This window comes from Amblyomma americanum, chromosome 1 (genome assembly GCF_052857255.1).
Source record: "Amblyomma americanum isolate KBUSLIRL-KWMA chromosome 1, ASM5285725v1, whole genome shotgun sequence".
NCBI classification, from domain to species: Eukaryota; Metazoa; Arthropoda; class Arachnida; order Ixodida; family Ixodidae; genus Amblyomma; species Amblyomma americanum.
The window spans coordinates 446,654,076-446,671,867 of record NC_135497.1 but is presented as its reverse complement, the minus strand read 5'-3'; the positions used below and the strand labels follow the sequence as shown (position 1 = coordinate 446,671,867).

The following is a 17,792-nucleotide window of genomic DNA, read 5'->3' as shown; positions in this document are numbered from 1 at the left end:
AAAGGAGAATGCGCAGACTTGGTCCGCAATGGCATTTACGCTATCTCGGCCCCGTAAGGTATTTACCTTCGCCTTCGGACATCTGGTCGTCGCCCATAGCTCATTTAACGAGGACACTAGTGTAAGTACATCCTCTTTGTGCTAAGCCTAGAGAACAAATGGCGGTGGCCGATGCGGCGTGCGCTCACCGCGAGCCCTCCCGCTGCAACTCCTTGCTATCCCTCAGTTGCAGCTCCTTGGTTGCAACAAATTGAATTCAACAAATTTTACTGCCACAGACTTTTGATGCCCTTGGATTTTGACGAAAATTAATCAGTTCGAGCGGCCCTTTTTTACACGCTCGCCGTCCCAGGTTTTCTCGACCCCGGGACTCCAGATGGCGCTCGGGCAGCGTTCTGCCGTGACCGAACAAGGGTCCTTTCACATCCCAGGCGAAAGCGACCGTGCAGCGCTGTCTGGGAACCAACGGCGGTAGCCCGCACACTCTCCATCGGCACCCAGTGTTTCCACAGGCTCAACAACGAGTCACGGCGCCAGCAATGGCAGCTCGCGCACTGGGACAGAGGCATGTTACACCACTGCTACACAGGCACTATGTGTTGCAACATGGCCAATTCAGTCTCGACAGAGCCCAAACGGTTCGGAATGCGCAATTCGATAACCTAGGTGAAGCGCTGCTACGCTCGTGCTCAGTGCACCCCGTTATCAGAAACTGATAGCACTCTCAACACGACACGCCCGTCTCAGCAGTGGTGAATGCCGCACACCCACGCGCACAGGTGTGACGTTCTGCGTGCGTTTATGGTTTTAACTTTTTATCAGCCTTGATTACATCCCAAACACGTCTGCCACTATATCTACAATTGGCATTTAGCACGCCAGCTCGGTGACCGAGAGGCAACGTGTAGCATGTCGGAGTGTGATTAACTGCAGGCCCCCAACGTCGAGCAGAGGCAATAACCGCCTAGGGGGCGCATTTCACCATGTTGTGCATGGAAGCGAGCGCAAGTCTGCAGCTCCCCCAGGAAGATTGGTTTATGGGGGGGGGGGGGGTTGTCCCAAAGCGACTCAGGCTATGAGAGACGCCTAGTGACGGGCTCCGGAATAATTTTGACCACCCGGGGTTCTTTATGTGCACTGACATCGCACAGTACACGGGCCTCTAGAATTTCGCCTCCATCGAAATTCGACCGCCGCGGCCGGGATCGAACCCGCGTCTTTCGGGCCAGCAGCCGAGCGCCGTAACCACTCAGTCACCGCGGCGGCTCCTCCCACCAGAAAGAGTGCCGAAGCATGAGCAAGTTCAATAAGCGATGTTTCTCAAAACACCCTTCACCATTTTCATGCAACAGATCCTGCCGCCAGTATATTTTCTTTAAGCGGATCTTCCGATTCCAGGGCCTCTCGAGTGTTTGAGATATCGTGGCATTTCCATATCAGTTTCCTACCACATGCCACTAAAAAACTTGAATATTACGTCAGTCGGTAATGTGATTCACACACCACATTGGCAGGTGGCGTTATGCTTCTAGGCACCCTGCGGGATTTTCCCGTGTCGTTTCGCTCTGCTACTTGGACAACCAGTTACAAAACAGGCACCCAAGAGCTGCACTCAACCACTGATGTTCTGTGCTAGAACATAAGGGCTGGATACACTATTTAGGTGGAAAAATACTATCTTGCCGTCAAGAGCAGGTGCAGCATATTCTAAGGATGTCTCATACATGACGGTAGCCAGACTCTGGTGTTGGCAGCTCCTTTTTGGCTGCTGAATGCACCGCCGCTTCAATTCGCTTCTATTCTTTACAGCTGGACAGCACACATGGACTCCCTGGCTGCTTTTGCAGCTTGAGAAGCCACCACCATCAATCAGCCACTTCCCTTCCAGGTGGATGGCGCACTTGGCGTCTCAACCCATTTACAATGTTTTGCATGCCACCGCATTCAGCTGCTGATCTTGTTAGCGAGCTCAGCATCCCTCGCTGCTTGACACGCCACCTTAGCAATGTGTTAAGGCTGCCTTCTTACCTTCGTGTACAGTTACGTAAAGCTGCTGCTGGTGACACAGGCAAACCGTTCTATCTGCTGCATTGCACAGCGGCACACCATGCCTGCTCACGACCTTTTTCAAGCTGTGGGCTAATTTGTGCACGTAGGGCACCTCCACAGGTCGCACCACCTCTTCGAGGAACATCTTCCCCAGCTCGCACAGCCTTTCTCTTCATCTTCTGTAGCAGGCTTTCAGTAACAGCTCATTGATTTTCTGGACTTCCTGATTCTTTTGGTCGTTTTCGCGGTCCCTAGAGTGTCCAAGAAAACCCCACTTAAGACAAACTTTCGCTTATAACGAGACCTGCGCTACCATCAAAATATACATTGTTTCAATGGCACAAAATCACACGTATAACGAACGTCATTAAGCCCTGCTGATCGGGTACAGCGAACAAGCGGTGTAAACCCGGCGTGGCGATGCGCGATAACCTGCCTCTGACCCCTTTGTGCGCCCGGCGCGCGGCATGTTTTCGGGCCGAGCCTTATCCCAAGCGAAATGCCTGCCCCTTTTCGTGCCGCTCCCAAACGAGCTACCCTTTCTCCATCGACGCGCCTTACAAGATCGCCCTCCCCGCCCCTCCTCGCAACTCCACTTCGCTCTCCTCACTTTCTTGCAAATCCGCGTGTGGCCTCCACGGTTAACCGCGTTGCCACTGGTTCCGATCGCGGAGGACACGCTCCGTGAAGCAGGCCTTCCGTGGGAGCCAAGAGGTGGCTGCATACGGACGCTCCTCATTGGTCTCTCTGCTAGCACTCTGTGTCTATCTTTAGCTTGATTGCCTTGATTTTTGCCTGTGCACGTTGTGTGTCTACCCCGCCATGCGCTTTTGTCACCCTTGTTGCGGTACAGACGTTTCGTTGGCTTCGTTCAAATCTCGGGCCCTGGTTGTAATTCGGGATGGTGCACGGGAACACCGTACCCATTTCTACTGTATTAAGCGGTAGAAATGATGAAAGCGGCCAGGGCGGGGGTGACGGCCACTTGCGTGCGGAACTGCTTCCGCAAAGCCGGCTTCGTCGGCTGCCGAGCCTGATGCTTCTGAAGATGACCAGCCCGGCAGCGATTTGTGGCAGCGCGTCGTCGACTCCGGCATGGGGGGGTCATGATATTGGTAGGAATGATTTTGTTTGTTTATGACGCCGCCGACGTCGCGGTACCGTGCATGGACGAGGGCATCGTTTCTGAAGTGCGGGATGAGAGTGACACGGAGGAATCAGATGAGGATGAAACTACAGAGCCAGCACCCATTAGCGCGCCTGTAGCAATGGGCTACATAGAGAGCCTCAGACAACTTGTCTATGCCAAGGGCCTCGGCGAAGAGCACGGTTCTGCTTTAAATAAACAGGAAACCTCCCTCATCGGATCTGCACTGCAAAAACACGTCCATCACTGACTTTTTCGCAAAGAAAAAATTTACTGTTTTGACAAGCAACTGTCTTTAAAGCTGTGGTCCACTAACTACGAACTTCGGGATATAACAAGCGGACGCCGCGTGACGCTCATGTTCGTTATAAGCGGGCTCGACTATGCATGGCTTGATGCATGAGCGAAAAATAATGTTGCATGATTTTGAGCTGTGCGTCTTTGTTTATTGAACTGTCGCACCCTCACTGCAGCATACTTTTCTAAAAGATGCCCGGTCATATCTACCTTGTGCAAACATATGGTGATGCTTATCAATCATTTCCAATGAAACAACAAATAAGAAGGATATGTTTATACACCAACTAGATAAAAGTTAAATATAAGTAAGAAATCACAATCACAGGAAGCAGTTCTACATAAATATATTTATTTATGTATCACATCGTAACGAAGGCACTCGATGGCATGACGAAGAACGCAATAAGACGACGCCAAGAAGAACGAACATTAATTTCTGTGGCTCATGATAGCATGGCACATGCACTGTGCAAGCCTAGGGCATTTTTCTTCTACATGCAGAGCTGTATATAAGTTAACCAATTTTAAAGATAACTGCCGGGGTTGCGAGATCTTGCTAGAGTTAAAATAAAATGACTACCACTTCAAATTGAGATGCAAAAGCGGGACAATTCAGTTTAAAAGGTAGCTTGCATTACTACTTCATAGGCACTTGGCAATGGCATAGGCTCGTCGCCGATGTCGGACTGTCACTGTAGGCTGTTCTCACCGCACATGAGCCCTGTGGCATCTGCTGACAGCATGCAGCCTCGGTGTCACTAAAGGGCTCCAACGTTTCCATACTGCTGTCCCCGTAGTTCGCGGCATCAACAAAAAGCATGACTGCGGCAGCCGAACTGCATTGTGTACACCACGTGAATGCGACTCAGCGACCGCGGCAGAACGAAAACCTGAAACTGCTTGCACTGAAGCATCAGCGGCGCGGGCGGGTGCTCCAGCAGCGAAAACCTGCTACGGCACGCACCAAAACGCTGCCTCGTGCACTCTGCTTTTTTTTTTTCTTTTTAACTGTTTTACATCTCTAGCCAATTTGCAGAGTGTTGTACTTGCTATGGGTCAACTATCTACGGGGAGTGGTGTCAGCCAGGGGCTCCTAGTTCGAATTAACCGTTACAGAATTATCGGGAGTTTTCCCCCACTGAAATACAGAGGGCTGTGCCCAGATGCATCAGTTCAAATTAACTAAGTTTGAATTAACAAGCTTTTACTGTAATCACCACACAAATGGTCATTAATTACTGGCAAAGCACGTGTATCAGTGCCTGCAAGGAAATGCTATTGCCAATAAAAAGTGACAAGTTAAATGATGGAACCGTAAGACTGTGGAAGCCAATTTATAAAGCTTGGTTGCCATGCACTGATTTGACTCACTATGGTCACTTTGGAGCAGCCAAAATTGCCTTTTGGCACAGACAAGTATCTGCATGGCAGACACATACCGTATTTTCAGATGTGTAAGTCATGTTTGTTTTCAGATTTTTTGTCGGTATGATACATATATGACAAAAAATGGCATGCCATCATACACCACCTTTTGCCTTTCCTGGTAACTAAGTTTGAAAAATCAACATGTAAAAGAAAAGAATTGGGTTATCAGCAAGTTTTAGCAAGATAAGATTCCAGGGGGGGGGGCCACCTCAAGGTTATCTGCGCATGCGTAAGCTCACCGCAGGTGCGGTGCGGTTCATGGTAGCTGAACTCGGATCAAGTAATGCTGAAATAGTTTTCTAAAAGTTATACTACGGCTAGAATCGCATAATCTCTCAAAAATTGGACTGAATGCGGAGGCGGCAACGCAGTGCGAAGTCCCTTAAACTTCGTAAAAAAATGCCAACCTTCGAAGAAGGCCGCCCCGCAGTCACCCCCTTCCATCTCTTATTCCCCATCCCTGCTCGGCACGGCTGTCCTGCGCCTCCACAGGCATGCGCTGGACGCCACTTTTGTTGCATGAATAGAAGTTTTGGCATCAACACAAGAGAAGTGGGAGTTATCGCTATTTCACGAAGTATGAGAGGCTTTAACGAAGTATGCGCCGCCACCACCACATCTAAGTCCAGTCATATCCTCGGAAGTTTCGATTTCAGTGCTGCATCCGTGACGCACCTTTATTAAATGTATTGTGTGTTGTTCTTGCTCAGCATGACGGCGCCTGCAAGGCGAAGAAGCTATGATGCAAAAATTGAAGTTGTGCGCCGTTGATTATGCGCTGGAAAATGAACTGCGCAGCAGAAAGACAGTTCGATGCGACAGAAAAAAATTACTCGGGACCCTCTGCATCTTTTTGACAGGAACCAAAGTGAACCCCAAAATCAATACCCACTGAAAGAACTTCCCCACTTCGGCCGCGCAAGACCGGCACAGTTTGTGAGCGTTTTTGCCATGTGCACATTACCAGCATGCCCTCCACACCACGGGATGACCAGAGTAAATTCCTGCGTGCTGCAGGCCTATTTCGATTCTCTGTTTTCAATTATGCAGGGTGGCGACGGGTCCGGCAGCACGATATACAGGATGCATACGTTCACAAAGGATAATACACAGCGCCCAGGAATTTCGTCCTTATGAAGATAAGAGTTTTGGCGCAGATTGCTCTCATTTCGTCATAATGTAGCAGCATGTAGCAGGGTTTGCCTTTTGGCACAGCAATTGCATAACTGCCATGTCTTTATCAAGCTGCACTAGGTTGAGCGAGAGGGTGGGGCATCACACGGTCTCCATGTTGACGAAAGCAATCAAAACTGCCGCATTACCTTCACGGTAGCCAAAACATGACACTTTCTCGTGACACTTAAGCGGTAACCGCATGAGGCGATATTCCTTGGCGATACGTCGCGCGATGACGCCGCCGTCGCCCATCGCTGCCGCTGGCGCAAACCGCACGAAGCGACGGAACTCTGCGTCGGAGCGGCGCGTTTTCAGTATTGCTCGATTGCGGCAGCTTCAGCGTTCAGCCATTTTGCGTTAACACATAGAACAACACTCTTAAGGCTTCATACAAGATAAAACACAATAAAAACATTGAAAAACTATATTTAGGTGATAATTTTGTTTTAAGTCGACTACACGAAGTCACATGACGTAGAAAAGCGCGCCCGAGGGACGCTGCGATGAGGCGCCAGGCGACATTCCTGCGCTCTTGCGACTTATAGTGCGTGTAGGACATACCCACAACACCCTTTACTTTCAAACTTCATTAATGAGCATTTCATTAAATTCTTGCATAGCTACCATGGTGAGGGATGCGTCGGCTGTTGCTCCGCTGAAAAAAAAAAATCGCGTGCAAAACGGATCGGAAGTTACTCACCAGCAAGGCCTACCGTCATTGGCTAGTCTCGCACGGTACTTCCGGGCGATGGGCGAAATTATCTGTAAACCCAGAACCTTGGCGACGCGATGAGCGACAGTGCTTCGGCGGCCCTCAGCCCACCGCGCGATGCCATCGCCGCGTTGCGCGGCGTGTCGCCGCGAATTTTCGCCTCATGCGGTTACCGCTTTATGCATGGTTTCCAGTGCCCGTATATGCCGTGGGGAAACCTGCTTAACCAAGCAACTGGCCTAAGCAGGTGATGGAAGTGAACCCTGGTATGGTAGCAGACCATGTTTGGTGACAAGGGGCAGCCCCCAGTCTGCAGAGGCGTGCATGGTAGTGGTGGAGTACGTCAAAGCGCACAACTAGTGACGTAATCCAGCAGTGCACAGTGCCACCGCGCCCCTGGCTTCCACACAATTTAAATTTTCTCCTGTGCCGGAGTATTCTTTTGTTGAATCCCGTAATAAAGCTGGCAAGTGACATTTCACATTGTGAAGCTGCACCATAGTGGAGGGATCCAGACTGATTTCAACTGCTTAGAGCTGGCTCTTTAAAGGAACACAAAGGAAAATTTCAAGTTAGACTGCATGCTACTTTCATAGAAAACAGAGCTTTTATTAAACTAAGAAAGATCAAGAAATGAACTGCATGGTGTGACCCTTGGCTATATTTCACAAACTGCGGTGTGTTGAGAGATTTATGGGCCTCAGAGGCTATGCAACAGCGCTATTCACTTTCAAGTGATCTCGCAGTCTTTTTCAGTATGGACATCTTAAGTTTAAATCAGGTGGTGGGAAAATGTGAAACCCCGTTCTCTTGGCAATAAACGCATAATTTGCTGCCATACAAACGAAATAGCCACAGAATAGACTTCGACTAAGAAATTAAAATATGCCATTTACTTTCATACAGAACAAACCTTTGTGGACTTAAGCATTACGCTATGAAAGTTTTCTGCCATGAACTTTTGAGAAATTTTGCAGGATGGTACTTGCTCATGCTTTAATGTGCACTGACATCGCACAGTACGCGGGCCTCTAGCATTTCATGCCCATCGAAATGAGACCGTCACAGCCGGGATCGAACCCACGTCTTTCGGATCAGCAGCAGAGCACCATAATCACTGAGACACCGCAGCGGCACTAATGCCATTGGCTTTCAAAGAACGCAATAAGGGGTTTGAAGCTGCCACTTCAGAAACATGTTTCTGAACTGGCAATTTCAAAACCATAAAGCTCCACGATAGGCACGCTGATATGTTTACCTTTACTGCATTCCTTGGTATCAGTAAAAACAAAGAGAACGCATTTGTGCCAATTCCTTGCAGCAAACCTGCTCCTAAGGTAATGGCAAAAGCTTTCTTGTTCACATGAAATTATACGGATATTTGGAGCTTGCACAAAGATGTGCACGTTGCTTGTCACATCATTAAAGGAATGTTGAGTCATCACCATCTTTCCCGTTAATGTGCACTGACACCGCACAGATGCTTTCGCATTTCACCTCCAGCCAGTGCCCTGAAACTTATGCTATCTTGTTCAGATTGCGTAGCATAAAAAATTAACTGTATTTAAGTGCTTGCCAATACGCAGATACATGTCCCTGGTGTAGCAATACTCCTACATTCACACATGAATATGCGCAGCCAAACTGGCGCAGTGGGAGGTGACGCCGGCCAGCAGCACTCTGGGAGACCAGGAGGCACCAGTCGTGATCGCCAAAGTATCGGCCGAGGCTACTGCAATCCTGGACCCCATCCCCAATCTGCTCAGGCCTCATTTTTTTAAATAAAAGAGCCCCCTAGCAACACCTGAAGTGCAAACTGTGAAGCACACGTGGTTTCAGCCTACAGAATAACGCCACCAACCAACTAGCAGCATGCAGTGTAACGCACCCTTGTTGGCAGCTGCTGCCCTGGAGGTGGACGCCTTGGCAGCCTTGCCCTTCTTGCCCTTGCCCTGCCCTGCACGGGGCGGCGGCAGGGGCAGGTCCGTCTCCTCCTTAGGCATCTCTGTGATCTTGGTGAGAAACAGCTTCTCGAGTGCCTGAGCCATGAGCACCACGTCCTCACCAGGCTTGTTGTACACGTAGCAGTTGGTGAACATAGTCTTGAAGTCCTCGATGCACTCCTGGGCCGATGAGTAGTAGCAGTGCTCGAGCCGCTTCTTGATGGTGCCCAGGTCCATGGGGTGACGAATGATGCGGTGGTAGTCTGGCAGGTTTAGCTTGACTGTGTCCACTGGCTGCTGGAAGGGCCAGGCAAATTGGTGCTTCCACAGAGCCTTCATCACCACCTTGAGAAGGTGCTGCAACTGGTTGGTGGTGCGCTGCCGCCGTGAGGCCGGAGGCAAAAATGGCGGCTGCACCACCCCATTGACAGGCTCCAGGACGACCTCTTCCCGGACAGACCCGCCTCCACTGCTGCCCACGCTGCTGCTGTTACAGTTCGGCTCAGTCCCGCTCTGCGTGCACCCACACATTTGCCCACCAACATTTCTGAAACTGCACTGATCCCTCTCGACAACAATGTACACAGCATTGCTGATGCACCTGTGGCATGCAGTTCTGAAGTGCTCGGCGTCCAATACACACTGACAACTGGCAAAGATACAATAGAAAGATGCACACAACAATGCACAAAACTATGAAAAGCGCACATGGCAGCACAATAAAAATGCTACTAGGCTGCGCCAGGCTCAAAAAGCCACTTCACAAGTATATGGGCCACAGAGTACAAAAAGAAAGAAGGAAAGCACTGCTGGTTCAGAGGCAGTACAGTTGCGATGGCCAATGTCCAGAAAGCACTATCATGCAGGCCCACCCCTCTATACACAAAGGCTTGGTCTAGGCTAGTTGCTAAGAGCAAGACTGTCATCATACACATCTTTCATATTGAGTTTACAGCTTAAAGTGGCTCGCATGGGATTCGCAGTTCTTCCATACTTCAATATTGGTTGCAGCAGAATGGATTGCAACGTGTTGAGCAAGGCCCATTTGCAATGGCTCTCAGCGAGATTGGCATTAGCACAAAAAGCCGCTATTAACAACCGCCAAGTTCAGTCGTGAAGCTCCAGAAGTTCTTCACCTGTCTCTTCCAAGCACTTGCTTCAACCCTGAAGCATCCTCACATCAAACCTTACATACCTTGCAGCCCACTGACTTAGTACAGAGTATTCACTGCTTGATGCCAAAAAAATACCTGCAGTGAACACTATTTTCGTAAGCTCTTTAACAAGAAATGCAGGCAACACACAAGTACTAAATCATGGCTGCTTTTTGCTGCTGCAATAATCGTCAACACACAAGCTGCCTCCAAGTACGGCCCCATGTTTGAAGACCGAGCTCCATGTACGCGAAAAAGAGCGGCGCGCCGACATCGCTATGTCGCTTAGTGGGCAACCTCTATGCAAGTGAAGGCGGCAGGCGACGTGCACAGCGGACTCCGTGATTGCGCGCACGAGCTTAGTAAACATGCCCGTAACCTGTTCTCTCTCTCAAAATTGTGAGTGTGCCTCATAGTCAGGGCAAAAGAAATATTTCCTCTACGGCAGCGGTGTAGCGGCAGTGGAGATAACCAAGCCGGCGTGCTTGCGGAGACGAAGTCGCATCACGGCTTCGCGGGGGAGGTGAGCTTTCGTTCGGTGCCTGTGCACTCCAGACTCATTAAAAACACTCCCATAAACTGTCACCACAATCTGCTTGTGAGAAAACTATAATATACAAGTGAGAATGCGCACTGCGAGTGTTTCTGCACGTATATACAGTTGGAGCGCAACAGCACGGTGGATCGAGCGCCGCTACCCGCGGCTCGACACGCATCTCTCCCTGCAGTACGCCCGCTCATATAGCCCGCTCCAAATGTTGTCAGCCCTCCATAACCAACAAATATTGTTCTCATTATTTAAAGGATGCGGGTCTGCCTCACAGCTACAGCAAAGCAAATATTTTCTCGACGGTGGCGATGACCAAGACGATGCGCTTGTTGAGGCCACGGTGGTTGAGGCGATCTCGGAGGAGAAGCTGTGACAAACCATGGACAAACCGGAAACTGCTGTGTGGTGCTGATTGGCCAATCGCGTGGGGGACTTTTGGGTGACGAGCAAAATTTTCTGCTGGTGCAGATCGAAGCGACGAGACAAGCGACACGGCAAAAATGCTTCGCGCGACGGCGTCCCTCGTCGCTTGCTGCCGTCGCGTTCGCGCGAGTTTTCGCATACATGGAGTTCAGGCTTGAAAACTGCTGCTATTGTAAGTGCCACAGGGACAAAAAAATAAAACGTGCTTTTAAGCAATAACCACCACCTGAGCTTTTTTCAGCACTTGAGCATCAGCAAAGTTGGTTAACATATACTACTGCTTAGTGCATACTTGCTGCACATTCCTGGTAACTAGGTAGGCACTATTAAGGTTCCAGTGCAGTTAATTCTGGTTAAATGCCAACATGGCACAGCAAGTTTCTCAGGCAAGCACATACACAGAGCAAATGGGTAGCAAATAAAGCTTGTTCATCGTGGCAACAAAAGTGAAGCAGTTCCGATGAGCCTCCAACGGAGCAATGCAATTGCTGACATACACAGCCATAAAATTTCGGAGCTAACAATGATGCAGGTTCTACATGACAAGTACAACACCTGCAAATAGCATTAGCACAAGAAAGGAGAGGTCAGGTGGGGCACAGCTTACATGACCATGGCGAGTTGTTCGATGTGATGAATGTGCCTGCAAATGTATGTCCCACAAAGGTGTACCAAACGCTGCAGTAATTTGAAGGGGCCCAGAACCAACCCCTTGTGGTTCCCTAAACATGCAACACAATCTCGTTAAGTACATGCACCATCACAAGTTTATGAAAATTCCTTTGCATCCAAGGTGTACTGGCTGAGGTTTAACGGTGCATTGCATAATCTGCACACAGAACTTGGTGTATATACCAATTCCCGAGTGGCAGGAAGGTGAAGAAGAAGTCTGTGGGGATAAGGTGGCCAAGCTGGCCCAGGACTGGGGCTAATTGAAGGTAAATCAGAAAGGCCTTCATGTTACAGTGGAGATAGCTAGACTGCATGCAAAGACTGCGATGAAATTGAGCTTCCATGATCATTCCATAAACTATTGATAGCAGGTGTACAATGTATGATTTCTGCATCAAAGGCTGTAGCTGCTACTGTTTTTCATGGCAACTAAGCTACAAACATTAGCTTGAAGTACTGGTTGGTATGGAAGGCCAGCTGCGGTATAAATACTGATGATGCAGTAAAGGAGGTATCAGGAAAAAAACAAACTCGGTAAAGCAGGTATGAAGAAGAAAAAAAAAAGTCCTAGTTTAGTGCTTAATTTCTGAGCTATGCATCGCGTAGGTGTTTGCAACAGCACAGTGCACCCACTAAATGTGATAAATTGCCAAACTTAAGGGGAGGTTCAGGGCCGCTTCGGGATTTTCGTGGCGATATTCCGGACATACAGAATGACTCAAAACAGCTGGTTCAAAAACTAAGCAGCTTTGACATCAAATTTGCAGCTGCAACGAATCTTTAAACATTATTTTCGCTAGTACCAATGTTTGCACGACGGTGCAAACTTCTCGTCCAAGACAAGATTCCACGACTTGCCCGTTTTTTGAATCCAGGTTTCTTGAGCTTCTTACGGGCCTTGAGCACTATTTTCATTTTTAAGGAGGTCTGAAAGTGTCGAAGGCAGAGAGTGGTATCCAAGTAGGCAATACTCTTGTTTGCGTTAATAGCATTCACTCTTGTTTCATTCAAAGACCTTTCGCTCCAGCCACGCAGCCAATTTCTTGTTTAGAAGGGAGGGAGGAAGAAGTAAAGTCTGTGGGGATAAGGTGGCCAAGCTGGCTCAGGACTGGGGCTAATTGAAGGTCAATCAGAAAGGCCTCCATGTTGCAGTGGATTTTTATTGTCTTTGGGGGGAAAGCAGGAGGTATGCCCAATGGGGGCACTTCCAGGAGGGTTCGGGCAGTGTCTTTCTTGGCTACGTGTCTGTCTCACTCACTAGTGGAAAAGGTATTGAGATAGGAGCATCAAACAATTCATCAGCCTCATCACGATTACAGCACCACTCAAGTAAAGAAATCAAGCACCTGTGCGCAACTGCTTTTCAGCAAATTTAAGGTGCACTCGTCGCCATTTTCACCACAATGCTGTGTGCCAAGTTACACAAAACAACAACTTGATTTAGAGAGACTGGTGTCACAGGCAACATTCTCTACTAGGCATTTTTGAGCGGCTGCATTGGGACATTGAATACTCAACAAATATTTTGCACACAAGTGACAATCACATTCTGGCTACTTCCACAACACAGCATGGCACCTTACAGATTATGCCACGATCTTCATTTGATACAACATAGGCTGTATAAAACTGCAAATTATACAAGGCCACAGTTTCAAGCACACACTTGTAGACCTGACAAAAACCAGTCAAAGGAACAAGTCAAGTGAGGAACACACTCAGCACTGATGTTAAATACCCTACGACTTCATGGCAAGAATCATGCAGCACTAGTCAACATGCACACCACAGCGTACAAAGAGGCACCAAAAAAATTTTTTTGAAAAATGTAGTTACACACTTCAGCCCTGATTGCACTGTGTAGGCAGTCTTGGTGCCAGGCTGTAACACTTCAGAGCACACTTAACAACGCACTGCCCATTAATGTAAAGAACACACAAAGCTCTAGCAACACCGCACAAGCACTCTGAAGAAACATGGAGCAAACGAACAATCTGGGCACATCACTGGTCAATTAAGTTGAAAAAAATAAAAGCAACTAGGCACCAAAATGCCACTTATATTTACAAGGAATCCAGCTCACAAAAACTCACCATTTCGTTGCGGCTGCTACTGTCCTGGGCGCCTCCCATACTGGAAAAGAAGAAAGAGAGCTCACAATCTGGCTGCACGGCAACCATGTATCGCAGATATTGCGAAAAAATGACCAATTCAAGGACTATGAACTGCTTTAGTGCGAAAATTTTGCCTTCCAGTCTGTGCCCATGAGCCTGCAGATCCTGCACACAAAGCCTAGCTACAAGCTTCCAAAAAAAAAAAGCTCACACCAAGCACTTTGAACTGAGTAAGATATCTGCTCAATCTTGGCATGCAAATCATGTGCAAAAAGGGCTGTGCGATCTATGTTTACAAGTCTTGAAAAATGGTGCAGCCACAATCATTGGTGAAGTGACTGGACAAGTCCGTTTCCCTCTCAAATGTGTCAAATGGCAGCCCACCCATCTGTGCACCAGCTACTGCATACAAACCTGCATTCTTGTTGGATCATTCTATGTTGTAAGCCTGCTTACTTCTAGGACACGTGAAGCCATTCTCATAATCTACTAGTAAGTAAAGAGACAATACACCCAGCCAACCAGCAAAACAAGACTCTGCAAGGGACACAAGATTCTAAAAACATAACTGCACAAATCTGTGCTTCAAACATTTGATGAACAACTGCAGCACCCTAGAACTTCATAAGCCAATACCATTTCATGGTGTAGCGGTGAGAACACCGCCTTCTTACCAGCTGCAGTGGAGAAGTCCATACTGTCGCTAGCAAAGGAGTGATACAGCCAAGAATTCAAAAACATTGCTATATGCCAGATTCTGAGGCACTACTGTTAGCTGCTGAGCACAGTTTTTTCTTCATACTTAAATGAGTGCTCAGGTTACAATGTTTAGTGCTGCCAACTGAAAAGTTGTGGAACATCAAAGGCAGCCATAAATGGCTCAGTTCCAACAAACGTTGGCTTTTTCTTTGTATGATTTAAAGGAACAGGGAGAAAAAGCTTTCACTGACCACCCTTCTGGATAGGGGTGTACGAATATTAGAAAATTCTGAATAGCAAATCGAACATTTTCCCATTCAATTTGTTGAACAAATCAAATAGCGCACGCACAAAAATAATTTGAAACAGATCGAATTCATTCTAAAGTTTTCAAATAATCGGCATGAAGTTCGAATAGGGGACGCTGCAGTTCTTTGTTTTTTGCCGCCCATTTCAAAGATGGGCCTACTTTAACACTGCACACCATGTTGCCATCAGTCTGCACGGGAAGGAGGGTTCAGCACTGCGATGCGGTCCATGTGTGTGTCAGTGCTCACAATACTTATAAATATGGCCTTCAAGAGTGGGCGACATGACGCTGTTCAGCCAGGTTTAACAAACCCTGCCTTTATACCCGATGTCTGAAGCCATGCCAACTCTCGCCCCTTTTGTCATGAGAGATCTGGCACTACTTCACTGTCAAATTAAGCGTATGGCATGACAGTCATCAACTTAATAAATTGTGCTGCGTGTCCCCCAGTCAAGTGCTCAGTCTTTCAGCTGTACAGCTTTAGTGCCACTGCCAACACTTCACTGTTTCACAGACATTCCTTTTGTACAAGTACTCACACAAGTAGCGAATAATCATACAAATACGCGATTCGTATTGATTCCATTCTTTCACTGCTAGATTTGTATTCAATCTACTTGAATTTGATGCAGTGGCAAAGCTAGCCTGTTAGTATCAAATCCGGTTTCAAAAAGTTATATTCACACACACCCATTTTTGGGGCAACCCATAAGATATGTGCCGAGCACAAGACAACTACAATACGCACATACCGACCGCAAGTAAGGCTGCACTAAGTTGGGTACACCATGTCACTAACTACTAGGGGGAACCACCAGGGATGTTTCTAAGTGTGCCCCTGCTGCAAACCCCAAATTCTGAATTTCTCACTTTGGTTACAGTGAAAACTAAACAAGTGTTTCGTCTCTTTTTTTCCTGACACTCTACCAAACTTGTGAACTCCTTGTTATGGGACTAACTCAAACTTCAACGCTACCATTGCTTGCAGCAGGTAACCACCAACAGTGGTAGTTCAGTGCCACTGCTTCAAACATGTATCAAGTACTTAAAAACACTTGGTCTCATTTTACGAGCAACACAAAGTGTAAAAATTGCTATAGTGAACATATTCTCAAGTATCTGTAGGGGTTAAAAAATCGACTTCTAAGAATTACTAGCGGTGGTTCAGCCCTTTCTCAAGTTCTGAAGCAATTTTGGGAGCAGAAAAATATTCGTTTTCGAGCACCTTTGTATCAGAACAATAATTGTGAAGCAATCCGGGAGCAGCATGACGGAATTAAGGAGTCACCCAGAAGAAATTGTTACTAACGAGATCAGGTTCACCCATGCATGTGTGGCTAGCAAAAAAAAAAAAATTATTAATGCTGGCACTGCCCTGCACGCAGGTTCAGCCAAGCGTGCTTCACTAAAAGTCTAAAAGGCACGTTCACTAGAACCATTTTTTTTTTCATGTTGGCACTATCTCAATAATTCTTGAAATTTTTCACAAATTCATAAAGCTCGTTAAGAGAATCAGCAATGCCGAAATTCCCTTGTTCCAACAAAGCTTGACCTCGATGGACCTGCTCTAATCTTTCGTTCTTCAACCCAGAAGATACTTCTTCGGCCCTCCCCAGAGTTCACAAACATGATGCAACCGGGATGATGCGCGAACAAGAAGGAAAAACTCTGGAAAGGCCCTCGCTATTTGAGCTGCACACCAAAAAATGTGCTGGAAGTCAAGCACTTTTGCAAGGACTACTGAAAGCCTTTGGCCGATGGCGCAGCCAATAGTAACACTAGGTCCAGCGGAGTCATCTGCTGCAATGCCTGCTGCGCAAGTAGGAGGAGACTCGTTCGAAAAATGTGACCTAACCGCCTCTCGAGTTCTTTCCTTCCTCCATGTCTGCAAATGAACTGGCTGCTAAATTCTACCTTGAGCCAGCCCACCAGCGACCTGTGTTGCCAACTGCGAAAATGTTTTAGTAGGCCGCCAACTGAAAGCCTGAACGGTTACAAAAATGGTTTCCCGCGACCGTGTCTTCTTTTTGGTGCAGCTCCGGCGCAATATTGATCAATTTTCCGGTTTTGGAGCAGGCTGGCGCAGCAAAATGCAAATGTATCCGAATGGTGCAGCTGGAGCACCACTGGAATTACGACGCACATCAGTAAATGTAGGAGGACATTATGCAGCTAATGCTGGCGTTACACATCTCCCATTAGCTGAATCACATTCCTACGTCCTTATGCACACAAAACTGTGCAGACTTCAAAACGAACACTGCAAGCATTGTTACAAATCAGGTTTAACAAGCTTGTGCGATAACAAACTACAACAGTTATGTCGTTTTAGTACCAACAGTTACTTATCTCTATGAAATACTCTTTACTTTGACAGCAGTTGACGGACAACTGCTTTTATCACAAGATATGAAGTGAACTGCCTGCTCTTTGTTAAAGCCTGAATCAGCAATAAACTTTATTTTGTAGCAAACTAAAAAAGTGTACCAGACTGCTTGCAAAGCTAACTACTAATAGCATCGTCCCTACCTCACATGCACCATGTTGGAAGTGTGCTTGGAGGTATTTAGAAAGAAAACAACTAAACCTCTGCACTGTACAGGATGATACATTTCAGTATTTTATGTGCCTGTGCTAATGCAATGGAGTGAAAGGCCATTTTCAATCACAGATCATGAGCCAGGTGACCTGCCACTGCAGACTTCCACCTGCATTCACTTAGAAACTCCAAAAAAGGTGGCCAGTTGCTATTGTTTTGGGGGTAGTGTGAACAGCAAAGAGCCTGGACGTGACAAATTTTTTTTATGATCCACGCACGGTCCAAGTCGGCAGTGCAACCTTAGTTAAGAGCCCGTGCACTGCAATTGGCAAGGTGCTGCAGGCTCTTCAAGGAGCTGCTCCTGCTTCCATCGTGGAAACGACCGTATGAGATGACTATGTTCGGCCCTTTGTCAGTCGGAAGCCTGGGCAGCTAAAACAAGTATTTCGAAACTCCTTTCGGCAATCACAGCCAGCATGACTGCATTGACTCTGCAAACACTGCGGCAACCCTCCCCCTCGATTGAAAACCAGCACAAATAATGGGACATATGCACCATGATGCAAAGCAGCTGGG

General features: G+C 47.6%; 1 protein-coding gene across 1 annotated transcript in view; it reads right to left on the bottom strand.

Annotated features, from left to right (window-relative positions):
- Positions 1-17,792, bottom strand: part of LOC144115951 (bromodomain-containing protein 4-like) — a 153,515-nt gene that overhangs the window by 99,532 nt on the left and 36,191 nt on the right. The window contains 2 exon segments of the mRNA XM_077650587.1: positions 8,701-9,268; positions 13,648-13,687. Coding sequence (XP_077506713.1) covers positions 8,701-9,268; positions 13,648-13,687 — 608 coding nt within the window.